Source organism: Kryptolebias marmoratus, linkage group LG1, assembly GCF_001649575.2.
Source record: "Kryptolebias marmoratus isolate JLee-2015 linkage group LG1, ASM164957v2, whole genome shotgun sequence".
In the NCBI taxonomy this organism is placed as follows: Eukaryota; Metazoa; Chordata; class Actinopteri; order Cyprinodontiformes; family Rivulidae; genus Kryptolebias; species Kryptolebias marmoratus.
The window spans coordinates 13,613,513-13,629,074 of record NC_051430.1 but is presented as its reverse complement, the minus strand read 5'-3'; the positions used below and the strand labels follow the sequence as shown (position 1 = coordinate 13,629,074).

The 15,562-nt window shown below is 41.0% G+C and overlaps 1 protein-coding gene across 4 annotated transcripts in view; it reads right to left on the bottom strand.

Annotated features, from left to right (window-relative positions):
* Positions 1–15,562, bottom strand: part of ttc28 (tetratricopeptide repeat domain 28) — a 189,436-nt gene that overhangs the window by 70,793 nt on the left and 103,081 nt on the right. For all 4 annotated transcript variants that reach the window (XM_017417279.3, XM_025006153.2, XM_025006154.2 and 1 more), the window contains one exon: positions 445–592. In XM_017417279.3, coding sequence (XP_017272768.1) covers positions 445–592 — 148 coding nt within the window. The remainder of the gene's footprint in view (positions 1–444; positions 593–15,562) is intronic.

Below are 15,562 nucleotides of genomic sequence, written 5' to 3'. Positions count from 1 at the left end.
AGTTTTACTGTTGCAGTCTTGGCTTCAGTTGGTATAAAGACCCATTCAGGGTCAAGAAAAAGGCTTACAGAGAGGAAACACAATAGCATTAATGTCGGATGTTCATTAAGATAAGAGAGTATCTGTATGTGTGATCAGCCTGACTGACAATAAGATATGCTGAAGCTGCAGGCATCATTCCTTAGAGGCTGAAGGTAAGCACTTGACACCAACAATCAGAAAGAAAAGAAGATAGACAGACAGAAATGGCCTCTTTGCAGAACAGCTCCAAAAAATTGACAGGTAAAGTCACCCCAACACAGGTATTGACTGACAGAATCAGGATTATCTGGGAGACAAGCTTTTAAACTGCTGTAGGAAGTGAAGATGCACACAGATAGTGACATGAAAATGATAACCACTGAAACACACAGGCGCAGCGCCTCCAGCTGCTCCATTTCTCACCTCGTAATGGTGACTTCATAGCAGCTTCGACCATGCCCACAAGTAGCTGCAGGCTCTTGGGGTCTTGGGCCAGCCCGGAGGCAAAGGCGGCCAGTGCGTCGGCATGGCGACCAAGGTACTGAAGGGCAACACCCTGTCGGAAGTATGCCTGTAAAGAGAGAAAAGACAAAAAAAGAGAGGGAACAGAGTTATCAGGGCTCTGGCCGTTTGCCACAGCATGGGGTTTTATTCAACCACATTACCAGACACACTCATTTCACGCCATTTGGATTTTTAACACATGAGCAGTTTTCCGAACATGGCACCTCTCTGTTTTGTACTCCCATTATAAAATAATCAGTGAGTTTTTTGTACTTGTTAATTGGATTATAAGTTTTACATAAATGCACGTTATACTCTGGCTGGCTGCCTTCTCAGGAGCGACTCTTGTTTCTCTATTTGAATTCTTCTTTCTCTCTCTCTCTCTCTCTCTCTCTCTCTCTCTCTCTCTCTCTCTCTCTCTCTCTGTTTGCTGAAAGAGTAAACTGTGCAAGTAAAGCACCGGGATTTCTCTTTGGCTTTGCTTGAGTAAAAAGTAAAGCGGAAGAAAAATTAGAACGAGACAAAGCTACAAACAGAAGTCTTGTCTTAGCCCCAAAGAATGCTCATTAATACCTCAGATTGTACAATTCTCTTTGACAGGAGGCAGTCTCACAACTGCCACACAACCGGCTGGAGACGAAGAATGGCTTTTCAAGCAGACAAAAATTAAACAGATTTGTCATTTATTCATGGAGCTGTGAGTTTCCCATGAACTGACAAACTTTGTGCAACTTGTGACAGATTGTATCATATTGTCAGAGACTAAAATGTTTTGGAATGTTGTGAGGACTGAAACAAAAAGCAGATGTCGTCTCTGAGATCTAAAGCCCCATCAATAAGTGTCCCTCTTTTTTCTTCAACATGTCTTTCTAGATTCATAAGAAAGAAAAAAAAAAAAAGAAAAAAGTTTTGTCTGCGCACATGACTTCATTTGTTTGTGTCTGAGGCGTGATCAGACAATAACCCCAGTGAGCTGTTAAATCTGACTCTAGTCCAGTCTAGCAACGACTAAAAGGAGAGATGGAATGAGACTGAACTCACTATTCATGATCCAAACCACTAAACCCTCCAAAGAGAAGGGCTCTCAGAATGGTTGGCTTTCCTCTTAGAAACACACAATCACAGCTGTAAATCATGATGGAAAAGGGAGACTGAACAACGTGTAAAAAAAAAAAAAAGCTGTCATAATGTAGAAGCTTAACCTTCTTATTTTGAGGGGCAGGGGGCAGTCCAGGCTGCCACCTCACCATAGCCTCAGCGAGCAGGCAGTCATTCCACTCACAGGCTCCAAAAGTGACACGAAGGCTAATTTGCCATTAGCATCTAAGAGGCCTTTTCATTAGTCTTTCCAAGCCTCTCTGTTAGAACCACTAGGAAGTGAGAAAGGCTGGGAGGATTAAAGAAAATGAGACATGACATTGAATTTATAGAGACCAGTAATTAATTTTGCTTCCGTCTGAGCCCCACTCTGACTACCAATCTCTCTCCAAACTCCCTGCCTGCCCGCCCCCCCTCCCCTCAACAGTTCCATCTCCCCTCACTTGCAGTGCAACTCTACTAAAAATGACGAGGACAGAGATTAAATTCAAAGCATTAACCTTTGTTCTAACGCTGTTATTATATGACGGGAGCACAGGCCAGGGTACCTGTTCAATATTAATTGCATTTTAAAACGGAGGAGTTTGAGCATGATGCACCGGTTTAAACCGACGGGCCCACAAAACGCTCTGCCCAAGGGAACAAGACATTCAAAGGCACTTCTCTCTTTGATTAGATTTAGCCTACAATATGTCTGCCATTCTTTTTTATTCCCTTAAGCGCTGGGGCCGTACGGAGCCAAACGGAGCCAAACAGGGAGGGGAAAAAGAAGAAAATAAGATTGATAAAATAAAGCGCGCCTCAATCCCAAAATAACGCTTTTTGTTTGTCTCATTGTAACTCGTTCTATCTCACATGAGGTTGCGGTCTTGGCAGAAAACGGATTAAAACGAGCACAAGAATAAAAGAGAATATAAATAAATAAACACAGAATGGGAAAAATGACAGAATCAATGTGCTGAAGAGCCTTATGGTGTTTTTCATTAATCTCCCACTGCCTTCAAATTACATCATGTGCTTGCACAAAGACAGATGCACAAAACATCCTTAGCTGCTACTTAATCCAACACATCAGTTCAAACAGTACTGCTTATGAAAGTGTTTGATTCATTTTAAATTAGTGTGGATGAATATTATTTAAACACAACAGGAAGAGCAATAGTGCAGAAGGAAACTAAAAGTCTTGCATTCCTTAAAACTAAAATTTTAGACTGAGATCATCTTATGCTGAGAAATTATGGAGTTGTAGCCGTTTTGGTTAAACCTTGAAAATAATTATGCACAATCTTATGCCAGGCTCAAAGTATGTTGTGCATGAGTCTTAGCTACTATGGCATCAAATATTCGCTCAATTTCTGTAGTTATTGCCATCTAGTGTTGGTTAATACTGATGAGGTGAGGCGGCCATCCTGAATTGGATTGAAATTACTCAGTTGTAGATGTACATCCAATGATTGCTTTCTGAGAATTTCATTAAAATCTGTCCAGTGGTTCATGACTTTAGGTTTTAGTTTTTTAAAAAATCCCGTGCAATAAGTTTCACTCAGTGTTCTTGTTGGGATTCACTTTCAGCTACTACCACACCCAATTTAACACAATACCTGTAAAATTCCAAAAAAATATTTATGTGTTTGCTAAGGTTGATTAGCTGGCGTGGCTAGCTTGAATCCGGTTGACTAAACTTATTAAATCGTAAAGGTGCAGCCAATGATTATTTATATTATGATTATTAAAATCCATTGACTAGTTCATGGGGTACTTTGCTAACACAGACAGATTTAACTCTTAATTGCACAATCTGCTAGTGTTCAGAATATGTGCTGGGGATCAGTTTCAGCGACTACCACACCCAATTTCAGACCAATATCTATTATAGATATAGATAGTTATACATATTTTTGTGTTTTAAGGTCAGTTGGCTGAAGCAGCCATCTTGAATTGGGTTGACCCCAGATGTTAGTTGGTTGTAGAAGTACATCCAATGACTACTTTCTGCAAGTTTCAGTAAAATTCGTCCAGTGGTTCGTGAGATGTTTTGATAATCAAACAGACACAAACATATGCACACACAGGCAAAAACATATTTGTCCACCTTCCCCTTTCGGTTATGGGCAATAAAAATAAACCAAAGCAGACCTGTGCATTAAAAGTTTACAGCAGTTTACAGTTAAGGTTAATGCTGGAGCAAAGGCACAGATGAGTTAGCTGCTGCTGTCTGTGAAGCATTTTTGAGTGAAGAGAGCTAGTTTTTACCCTTAACGCATTTCTTAAATTCACGCTTAACAGGATCTTTTCTAAAAACATAGCAGCATCTGCTTAGAGCTGCTGCTACAGTGATTAGCACAGCCTCTGGGTTTTAGCCCGACAGAAAGACAAATTGAGCAAAAGAGACAGAGTAATACAGCAGTGGGAGAAAGGAGAAGAGAGAGCACTCCACAGATTAACTTTGCCTTGTAAGCATACAGAATTAGAGAGAAAATTGAGTGATATAAGTGAGTGCTTAATCTTTGAGCCAAAACCATCTCCCCAAAAAAACAGGATGCATGACAGAGAATCACTCTTCGGGAAGCAACGTTCAAACAGAACACTCGCATGCCCTCCCTGAAATGTGATGCATCCATTAAGCATCTTGTGCAACATAACTTTATCCAGCGAGGCTTCAAATGATTTGTTTTGCCTAAAATTCAATTTGGGGTAAATTATACAATTTTCCCGCATTTTATATTTAATGCTGAGCTCAGAAAACAGAGGAGCCAACAGGAAGGGTTGCCGTTCTCACCCGTGGGTAAAGTGTTAACGCACAGGTCTATCAGCACATGTGTGTTGCAAAAAAAAAAAGAGAGAGAGCGAGAGAGAGCGAAGGATGTTACAAAATACCTAAAACTGAGGGAAAGGATAAAAGCTTTTCTTCTTTTTGGAACATTTTAATATTTCATGAATGCTTGTTTGATGTAGTTTTAAATATTCATGCTTTATGCTTAGGAGGACGAGGGGAAATGATGCAAAAAAAAATCCTCTTTAATACACTCCGCTACGCACAGTAGGGAACCAACACTCACACATACTGTACATGCAAAAAAATAAATAAATAAAATACAACAAAACGCTCATGCACATCACTTCATGTGCTTTCGCTCGTACTAACAAGGCACTTATGGTGAAATATGGACAACTCCCTTCCAGTGACAGCTCTGTTGTTCATAATAAGGTTCACAATCAGAGCACCCAAACAGAAAGTTGACAAGATTAAGGCTGTGAGTTTGGCACACCACCACCTGTTTCCGGCTCTTTTCGTATTAAGCAGATTAATGTCACAACATATGTCCCTGGTCCTTTCTTAGGCTCCTCTTCAGTACACCCTAACCCCAGGGGTGTCCTGAGCCCCACGGAGCAAGGCTGTGTTTGCACTTGCTTTTACTTGCTCAAAACCTGCCCCTAACAAGCTTAAAAAAAGAAGAAAAATGCAGAATATGTCAACAAAGGGTGCTGCTACATCAAGTGGCTGTAAACAATGAGCAAGCTGGGTATGATTTAGCAAACAGATTTACACTCTCTGCCTGAAACAAGAAAATCTGCAAAGTTTCTCATCTAGTCTCTCCAAATGGTATCAAAAGGATAGTTTAGAGTTTCTAAAGTGGAGTTTTGTAGAAAAAGAATGAAAAATTGTTATCTTAATTGTTGTAGATAGGTCGTTGAATGGCCTCAATCTTTAGAAATAGTTAGCTTTTATAATGGTATTTAATTCAGTTTTGTCTCTACAAATCTTCATCATTCAAAAAGCTATCTACAACAGGTAAGACATTAATTGTTCATAACCTTTCCAAAACAAACCCACTTCAAAAAATCGGAACTATAACAAACGTTTCACAAATTTCATGAAAAGTCTTGCTAAACCAGTGCCTAAGAAGCTTAAAAAGATCATTTATTCCTGATTCACTGTAAGATGCCTGTCATAAGATGTTCAATGTTTGATGAAAACCATCAGATCTATTTCTTCAGCCTATTATCAATTTATTCTTTTCAGAAGTCTTATTGCAAAACTGATTTCTGTCAAAGAAAGAAATAAAACATGTCAGCAACTTTATTACAAGCATATAAAGTTTTTTTTCTGCTGAAGATTCAGAGATGTGAAAGCTCACTGTCAATGATGTCTTTCTAAGCAAAAGCCATATCTTCTTGTGCACAACAGAGGCAACCATTTACTGCAGTGGTGGCTCCAGCTGTGCTCCAGCAGCACAAGGCTTTGCGTTGCTTGCTGTGGCCTGATCGGTGATCAGCAATAATAAAGATGCACTCAAATGTGGCTCCTCTAACCCTCAGACAGCACCACACCCCTCTCTGCTGTAGTGTGTTTATGGACATGTCTGCTGCAGAAGGTTTGTGATCACCCACAGGGCAGGGGGAGACAAAACACTGATCCTGAACAGAGCCCCCACTGATGACAAAACAGAACCCAAATCAGTGCACCAAATAGGGACAGCAGGTTGCAAATAACATCCACACACACACACACACAAATACAAAAATATACACCAATATCTCCACCAGAGAGCCACCCATCTGCCTCCATCAAACACGTATTACTTAAAATTAACTTTCCAATCGAGCCGCGGCTCTGAGATTATATTACCACTAACAGCATCACAGGGAAAATTGCAGCTTTACTTCATTCTGTTTCCCTGCTCTTTAGCTGCAGCTGCTGTTGTCTTGGCCTCCAATGTTGTCCCAGAAATGTCATGTGTCGACCACAGTTCAAAACGTGTACCTACACCACTCTTTAAACACGTCTGTTACTGAAATTTCAAGCTGGCACAGTCGATTCGCAGGGTACACAAAATGTCAGTTACTTAATTTAAGATCCAGGGATAAATGTCAGCTATGACAAATTAGCTGGGGGGGAAAAAGAGAACTGGAAAGATTACTGTTTTGGGCCCACTGCACTGCGAGTTGACAGGCTGAGAACCGCAGAAGAAGCCCAGCTGAGACGCTACTTAATTAAAATTACATTCAAAGCAAATTTCTATCTATCTCCACACATCCTCTAGCAGGTACAGATCTTTATCCCTCAGAACTGAAGGGGTCTAAGGTGTATCCTCGCCGGGGGTGGGGTGGGGGCATTACATTTGTAGCCTTGGGTCAAACACAAACCTCTGGCCTGAGGGTCACACGGAGAGAACCATGATACAGCTGCCTGTCTATTACCATCTCCCCAATCTAATAAGACCAAACCCTAAACCAGCAAACGGCCGTGACCCAGATCGATCAGATGTGTGTTTATCTGAGCGCGTGTGTGTGTGTTGTTTCAGTGAGGAAAAGCAGTGACAGACTAATTTTTCCTCCTACTGACTGAAGCATTTCTTTATTAATCCAGCCAGTCAATGAAAAATGTTGCTTTTTCAGGATTTTGTTGCTTCCAATATGCTGACTACACAACCTTTTGTAGAACAACCTCAGGGATTTCTTTCTTCTTCTTCTTTTTTTTTTTTTAGTACCGTAAACCACATCAAAGGTGCATGTTAAGCACGTGTGTGAGTCCAATTGAGGCACCTTAGCAATCTGCACCTATGTAGACATAGTAAAATATTTATGATCCATTGATGTATTACTCCCAAAGGGTGCTGTAGATTCTGGTGACTGCGGTTCCATCCAAAGCCCTTAATGAGCCCATTACATTAGATGGCCTTAATGAGAGCAAATTAAAATGTTCATTCTTTGTGGAGCTGGCAATTAAAGGGTAAATGTTTCATTATTCAGTGAGTGGCAGCTATTGGAATCCAGGTAAACTCCAGGCTGCCAGGAAGAGATTTCAATGGGTGGGGGGAGTCTCTCACGACTGCGAGGAATCGATTAGCCAGCTCAAATCAAACTGGCAGGCAGCGCAGGACTTTAGATCGCAAAAGGTCATAGTCAGGTATGTCAGAATCAATGCTGACCACTCTGTATTCACCGTGTCCCACATCAACTGACTTGGGGATGGGTTAATGTTTTCTATAAACAATTACTGAAAGACAAAAAGAGCCTTTGGTGACAAAGGGCAGGGCATGTGGTGCACATCTATTGTGACAGTAAAAGTGAAACAGAATGGAAAAAAGCTGGTATTGTTCATTCATCAGTAACAGCAGCACTGTAGTGGCAGGCTGAGGTGTCTTGCAGTGACATGCTGTCACAATGCGCTGTTTGGCAGAAAAGAAATTCAATTTTCTTTGTGCTACACGCACGTCCACCAACCAGAGTGTTTTCACAAAGGAAACAAACCAACATAAAGAGATAAACGTGCAGATTCATTGGCATTATGCCTGTAGCTCATTCCAAGCGAGTTATTTCTAATGTTGGAAAAGTCATGTCACACTCCACCGCTATGATTTATGGCTCGATTTGTCCCATGGACGCAGCTTGCATACTTGCATGCCCATTACCATCTTAAGAGTCTTTGGTTGTGTGGCTGAGAGGGTCAGGGTGCTAAACAGATTTCCGTGCCCCTCTCGACTAGATCCTTGGCGCTGCTTTGCCTGAGCACTGCGCAGGAACCCCACAGCCACAAGGGCTGACTCTCAATTAAAGTAGGCATTAATTACTTAAAGGAGCTTTAATCAATCAAGGCCAGATGGTGAACCTGAAAAAAAGAACAACCTCCAGGCTGCAGGAGTGCCTTCCAACTCCACTAGAATAAAGGCAGCCATGACAGACTTAGGAATTAGGAAATATCTTCAAGGTTTACATTGCATGGCATTTAATTTTTCTGTCAACAAAAAATCTGCAAATAACAATATATATTTTTCAATCCTAACTGAAGAGAAACAATGTGACTAACAATACATATTTAGGATTCTGATCATTTCTATAAAACAGCTATATATACTGTATATATGAGTCCCTATTGTGCTTAATTTAACAGGGATTAGAGAATGGACAACCTGGCTCAGGTCCTGTACCCACTTGGCCTGGGGACCATATACTCCATCTTAATTTGTATTCCCTTAATTGGCTTTGACAGTGAACTCAAGCATGGCTTGAAAAAAAAAGCCCTCCTATTAGTAAACACTGGCTGAGAGACATGTTTCCAAACACGAGAAACCACACATCTTCATTAACCATCAAGATAGGTCCAACTGACCCTCTCTCAACAACTCTTCAAAGCATAATACTCGGGTATCAATTTTGGAGTGAGAGCGGTATAGTGAAAAATAAAGAAGAAATCAAAAACTGCCACATCTTATTCAAACACGTTTTCATCTGTGCCCAGTGAAGGCTGTTCAAACTTGTATGTTTGGAGTAGAGAGAAAAAAAAGAAACCTGCTGCCAAATCAAAAGTATTTCTGAGGTTGCTGGTTGTTGTTTCGTTGTCACTGCAGATCCCAAGGACTAACAGCATCTACCAAGTCATTACCCCCTTGCAGTGTGACACAAAGTAGGCATGACTCATTGCTCGAGTCAGCACTTGTTTTGGGTTCATTAGCGTGCTCCAGCCTTAGTGGAAAGTTGCCTCTTCAAACACGAGTCAGCAGCACACGCTGGCCGACAGAGTGGCTTCTCCAGAGCTGCCCTGCCATACTTCAAACGACTCACAGCCAGCCGTCAAGAAGAGCTCTGATAAAAGCAGGGCATGAGCACGCCTGCGTTTGATTCTTCTATTAAAAAGTAACACGTGACGGAATGAAGGCGAGTTTAATTTTTGATAAGATGCTGAGAGGTTGAGACGACCGGGCACACAGGAGGGCAAGGTTAGGAAAGACGGTGGTAATGCAGCCCAAAAGGGTAAAAAGGAAACAACGAGGAAGTGGACAGATAGAAGGAAAGGGTGCATGAGAGAGATAAAGGTTAGTTCATGAAGGAGACACAACAATGCCTCTTGTTATTCCTTCCTCGTCTACTGTACATGTCCACTGCCATTCCGGCTATCAAAGCTCTTTATAGTGAATGACCCATTTATCCTTCTCCTTTTCCGGTACAGCAGCAGCATCTGTATATTGACGTTATTGTGGCTGCAACCCCATGCTTGTGCACACACAGATCTCCCCACAGATTATCAGATAAATGCACTTTAATTCACAACACATGCAGCTGAGGTTTATATATAGAGTCACTAATTCCCCCCTGGCCACGCTGCAATATGAACTCCATGCTGCACCAATTTAAGTGCGTGATGAGTCCCACGCGGATAGGCTCCTCTACTTATCATATATATGACATGAAGCAGATAGCTGGGCCGGCGAAAAAGACCAGAAGCTGGGGAGAAAAGTAAGATCATGAGAAGACCAGTTGGGCTTTATTAATGATTAATGACACGAGCAGTTTTCGGCGCCGTTTCCTTCTGAGAATTATTGGTCAGTCTAAGATGCAGCTAAGCTGAACGGTGTTTTCATGGGAGACATGTCACATCGAGAGACAAAATAAAAATGTTGAGATCCTCACACTGTTGCTAATGCATTTTATCAACAAGTACTCCCTATTATAGACTGAAATCCTGACAGCCAGCTCCCAAAAGAGGAGGACTAATTGGCACAGCTCTACAGAAAGGGAGGTATCTGTCTCTGATAACGCCCGTAACACATCTGCAGTGTCTTTGTGTTCGCTCATTAAACAGCGGGTTCCCTCGGCGTGCTTTGGCCATCACCATGCATCATTAATCGTGTCCACCTGCTAATACCAATCACTGCATTTCTTAGGCTTTGATGTCTGTCTCCATGCATGCTCTGAGACTCGATGGCATGTCCAGCAGCAAGATGAACTGAGCACCACCTGTGGACACTTTATATGCAGGAAAAACGGTAAAACCCAAAACAAAACAATTAATATGTTCATTTAAACTCCTCTGGCAACTAGTCTTAACATGAAAAATAATCTAATGCTTGAAAACACACATTTTCTCTAACACACACAAACAGAAAGCCAAATAAAAACAGTTGCTCAAAGCTATGAGTCACACTGTGGATGCCAACAATCAATGGGGCTCACCGCACCCAGCTGGCTGTAGTAGCGGAATGTATTAATTTTCTCATTTAGAAACAAATATCTACTGCAAATAGATTAATGGTGTTTGATCAACTTGGCGGAGCAACGCCAATTAGTATGCATGGATGGAAAGAGGCAGGGTGTTTAGTTTTATGTGCTGTTCTAAAAGCTTAAGGCAGCTACTAAAAATGGGAGGGTTAAAATGAGATGACATAAATACCCTCCTTCTTATAGCTTTTTTTGTAAAAAAAAAAAAAAAAAAAGACAAAAGTCCAACTGAAGTGGCGAGGGAAAGTAGATATACTGACTAGGGATGAGCGGTAATACAGTTATAAGATATAAAGGGGTATCCAAAAAGAGCAACGGTATTGCTTTTATTACCCTCCTTAAAAACTCTGCTGCAAATTTATTCACAGTCATGAGCAAATAAGTTGAAACTGCAGTTATGTTGTGGATGAAGAGTGTGCATTCTGTAAACTCCTCTTCTGCTGCGTAGCGGTATCATTAATACCTGCTGCCGCAAGGCGGGAGATAATGTAATCGTCTGTGTGTGTGCGTGTGCGGAGGTTTCTCTCTGTCACCCAAATATCTCACGAACTGCTGAATGGATTTTAATGAAATTTTCATTAAGTAATAATTAGATAATTGGATGAACATTTACAACTGATTAACATTTAGAGTCAACCTGGTTTAAGATGCCACAGCTAATCAACCTCAGCCAAAACAGAAATAGCTGTATTTCAGTCAGATTTACAGATACTGACCTTGAATTTGATGTGGATCACACAAGATCTTGTGATTTTGCATGCCATCAAACACAACATTATTTTCAAGATTTGACCAGAAAGGCTAAAGCCCCATCATTTTTCAAGATAGGATTATCTTAGTTTAAAACTCTGGCATGAAAAATGACAGGTGATATGCATTCTTTCAAGGAATGGAAGGCCCTTAATTTTTTTTTTTTTTTTTAGTGACGTCCATTGTTTAAAAGGGGATTGCAGGAAGTGCCGTGCATCTCAGTGTTTAAACAGTAACTTCACTTGAATGTTGCAACTCCCATGCTCCATTAGCAATGTGCAGCCCGTCTATTTCACAGCCTGATGAAGTGAATTAAAAGTGTCTACGACAGAACAAATTGCATCAGACAAATTTGTCCAAACGTGCTGCTGTTTTGATTACCCCAGTGACCATCAGAGGCTGAAGAGAAGAATGCTGTTAGAACGTCCCAAAAAGTTAATGCCGTGGAGGTGGTGGGTCACACAGTAAAAGAAGGACCAGAAGCAAAGCCGGCTAGTCATTGTAGAGAGCCTGTGAACCCCTTGCGTATGAGCCAAGCACAAGTATCGGCCTAACGCAGACTAACATCCCCTGCACAGACCTGATAAAGCCATTATAGGTTGACTGATTAAAACAATAGCCTGCAAAGCTAATATGTTGATTCTAAAACATTACTGTAACATTATGAAACTGTTGTTCAAGCCATTATCTAATTATTTGTTTTTTAAAACAGTTTGTGGAAAGTTATGACAAAATAATACTTGTTTGTTGCATCTTTAGCCTACAAACGTAGGGCTGACACTACATTAGCAATGCTTAAAAAGCTCTAAAATACATGCAGTAGTAAGACAATACCACAAGCCTTTCTAGGCAGTCAGTAATACTGTATATAGTGGTATAATTTAGGGAAGGCTAAATGGTATTAAAAGTAGATACCGACCAACTTAAGTACTGAAGGAGAAAAAGAGCCATGGGAGTTGGAGCACAGAGAACTGAGTTTAACTTGGGACCATAGAGAGGTGAAAGAGACCATCTTCTCATACTACGCAGAGTTTGGCAATTACTTGTGACAGCAGTTTGCACCAAGACAGGGAAAAGATTGATCCAGACAAGCAAGACCCTGTTTGCTTTGTTAAAAGTAATTAATCACTGTGGCCACAGAGGAGCGGTGCCTTGAGTGCTACAGCAATGCCACTGAGTGAGTCGGGATGTCTGTGTGTGTGAAGCCATGTGTGGAAGCAAGTGTGGAGCATAATCTGGCATATATCTCTGAGAAAGTCAGATGAAAAATGGGGCAGGGTGTTGGAGAGAAATTTAAATGTAAAGAAAAAAAAAAGCAGATAGAAGAAGGAGGGAGAGGAGAGATGAGCATCAACGTGGCGCCCATTCATCCTTATACCTGCGCTCAAGAGAACCAATAATGCAATCCATCATTAAAGCCCTGAACACCACCTGAGCAAAGAAGAGAAACTGAGGTTTAAATAGGTAGAAATAAAGAAAAATACAGAAGGGTCTTTGCTTTTAGCAACACTCTTTAATCGAAAGACAAATGCAGCATTAGTCTTCTTTTTTTGCTTTCAACACCTTCGTCCTACTCGAGAACCCAGTGGCTCTAGAGATGAGTCACAAAAGACACGTGTTTTCCTCGTATTACATTGCATCTGCTGGTCAGATCAAATCGACCAAAATTTTGTATATTTTAACTGCTAACTTTTGAGCATGCTGCAGCTGCAGAAGCAAAGAGAAAGAGAAAAACGATGTTAAAAACATTCTCAACATGCTTTAATCCCTGTAGATAACACACACTAGTCTGAAGCTCCCACCTCCCCACCCTCAACACTGCAGTGATAACAGCAGCAGGAGCCCAGAGCCACAAAGACACAACTCTGATCAATAAAAGAGCACACACAACACTCACAGAGAGGAGCAGTGATCTTGCTGTGGCTGGGGGTCTTAAGGGAATGGGTGTCACTGGGCGATGGGAAAATTAGATGTGAAAATGTGAGTGGAGCAGAAAAAAATATCAAGACTAAGGGGTGGGGCAAGAGAATAGCATGGGTGGGTTTTAGAGTCATATTTCTGTCCGTAAGCTGGCGAGTTAGAAGGACAGCAGCTGTAGCAGTGAAATGGCCGTGCACAGATAACACACTCATTGAAGTGTTGGTTGTGCAGCCGCAGGCCCGGACCTTAATAGAAACAGAAACCAGGGACCCTTCTATGTCAGAGCCACGGCTGAGCAGAATACTAAATCCCTCCCTCGCACTAATGATCACCCCAAGCAAAGTGCAGGAGTGCAACAACCGTTTGCAAATGAACATCAGGAAACCTGCAGTTTCAAATTAGCACATTGTCTGTACCTGCTAATCAACGCTCACAGCTCTGTGGTGCAAAACCTGGAGGACATCATTTGGCTAGTAAAAGCACAATTCTCCGGTAAATGCTAAATACTAAAGGCTTTGCAATTCTCCACATTAACTTCTTGCTTCTCTGTAACACAACGGTTTGCCTGATTACCAACCAGCAAGGAGGAGGTGTTTAAAACAGGGTGTGATGTGATAAAAGGAGAAAAAACACAGAACAGCCAAGGAGGGTGAATTATCTGTCTGGATTCCCTAGGAGCAATGACCCTGGTTGATGTGTTCAATACTGCCATCATCATTTACCGAGCCACCAGCCCCCAACTAGAAACCTGGGCCATAACTTACACACATGCACCCATACTCTGAATCTCCACCGTAAATGTAAGAATTACTCATCATAATACGGAAATATGTGTGTTTTACTGAAAAGCAATAGTTCAAGTGGGGTTCTGTGGAAAGGTTAAATAGTAAATGGACTGAAGTTAGTGCTTTTCTTGACCACTCAAAGTGCCTTAACACTTCCAGTCACATTTCACACAGATAGAACAATGCACAGATCAGGGACAACTTGGGGTTCAGTGTCTTGCCCAAGAACATAATTTGGCATGTCATGGGGGCAAAACCATCAACCACCAATGGACAGATGACCGCTTTTTTTCCCAAACCACAGCCACCCAGTAGTCATAAGGAGTTAATGTTACCTATTGTAGCTCTGAAAACCTCAGTTCAACAGTATAGAAGATATTCTTTTTTCATAACCTTTCCTACTGTCACTTTTCCCACAGTATAGGTGTAAAAACATTTTTAACGTGCATCGCCAAAAGGTGAAGGGGATGATATTGTTTTTCCCCTATGTTAAGGCACATGCGTTCGAGTATCACTGAAAGTCATCGCTGAATGTACATCTTCAACTGATTAATTTTTGAAGCCAACCCAACTGAAGAAGCCCCTACAGCCAGCTGACCTTTGAAAACACAGAAATGGCTATAATTCAGTCAGTTTTACAGATTTTGTGCTAAAATTCGGTGTGACGGTAGCTGAGTCATTCACAACATATTACATGACCTACCAATTGTGCAACATTTTTGTTTAAAACTTTAGTATTTACTGTGGGAGTCAACCTTATTTGTCTGTTGGCAAAATATCTCATGAACCACTTGGTGGATTTACATGAAACTTTCAGAAAGTAACTAGAACCAGCAAATCTCCACCAAGGATATAGCAATATAAAAAAACCCACCAAAATTCAATAATTTCTTGTTACCACCCGCACATTACCTAAAAATCCCATTAAGTTCTATTCATTAGTTTTTCAGTAATCCTGCGAACAGACAAATAAACAAACCAAAAAACCAACACTACCAAAAACATAGCTTTAATGATGGTGGTAAATATTGAACATCTTTTGAAGTCAATCCAATACAAGATGGCCACCACAGGAAATCAACTCTAACTGACACAAAAATGGCTGTAACTCAGTCAGTTATAAAGTTACTGAGCTAAAATTGGTTGTAGTAGCAGCTGAGAGTCAGCTACTACCACACTGAGCTTACCATCCCACATTATCACACGATTTTGCCCATTACATTATTTAAAGTTTTGACCAAAATGGCTACATTGTCATTTCTCAACATAAGATGATTTCATTCTCACACAATGTCATGAAAAGCATCACAAAATATGATTTCCATCTAGGAATGTCCTGGTGTAGATTCTCAGTCATCCAGGCCATGGTAAATTCAAAAAAAGTTAAAAAACAAAAACAACTGGACTTCTATTCTGTAGCTGAAGACGTTTCGCTTCTCATCCGAGGAGCTTTCTCAATTCAGAAATAGAGAGTGTGGAGTTGA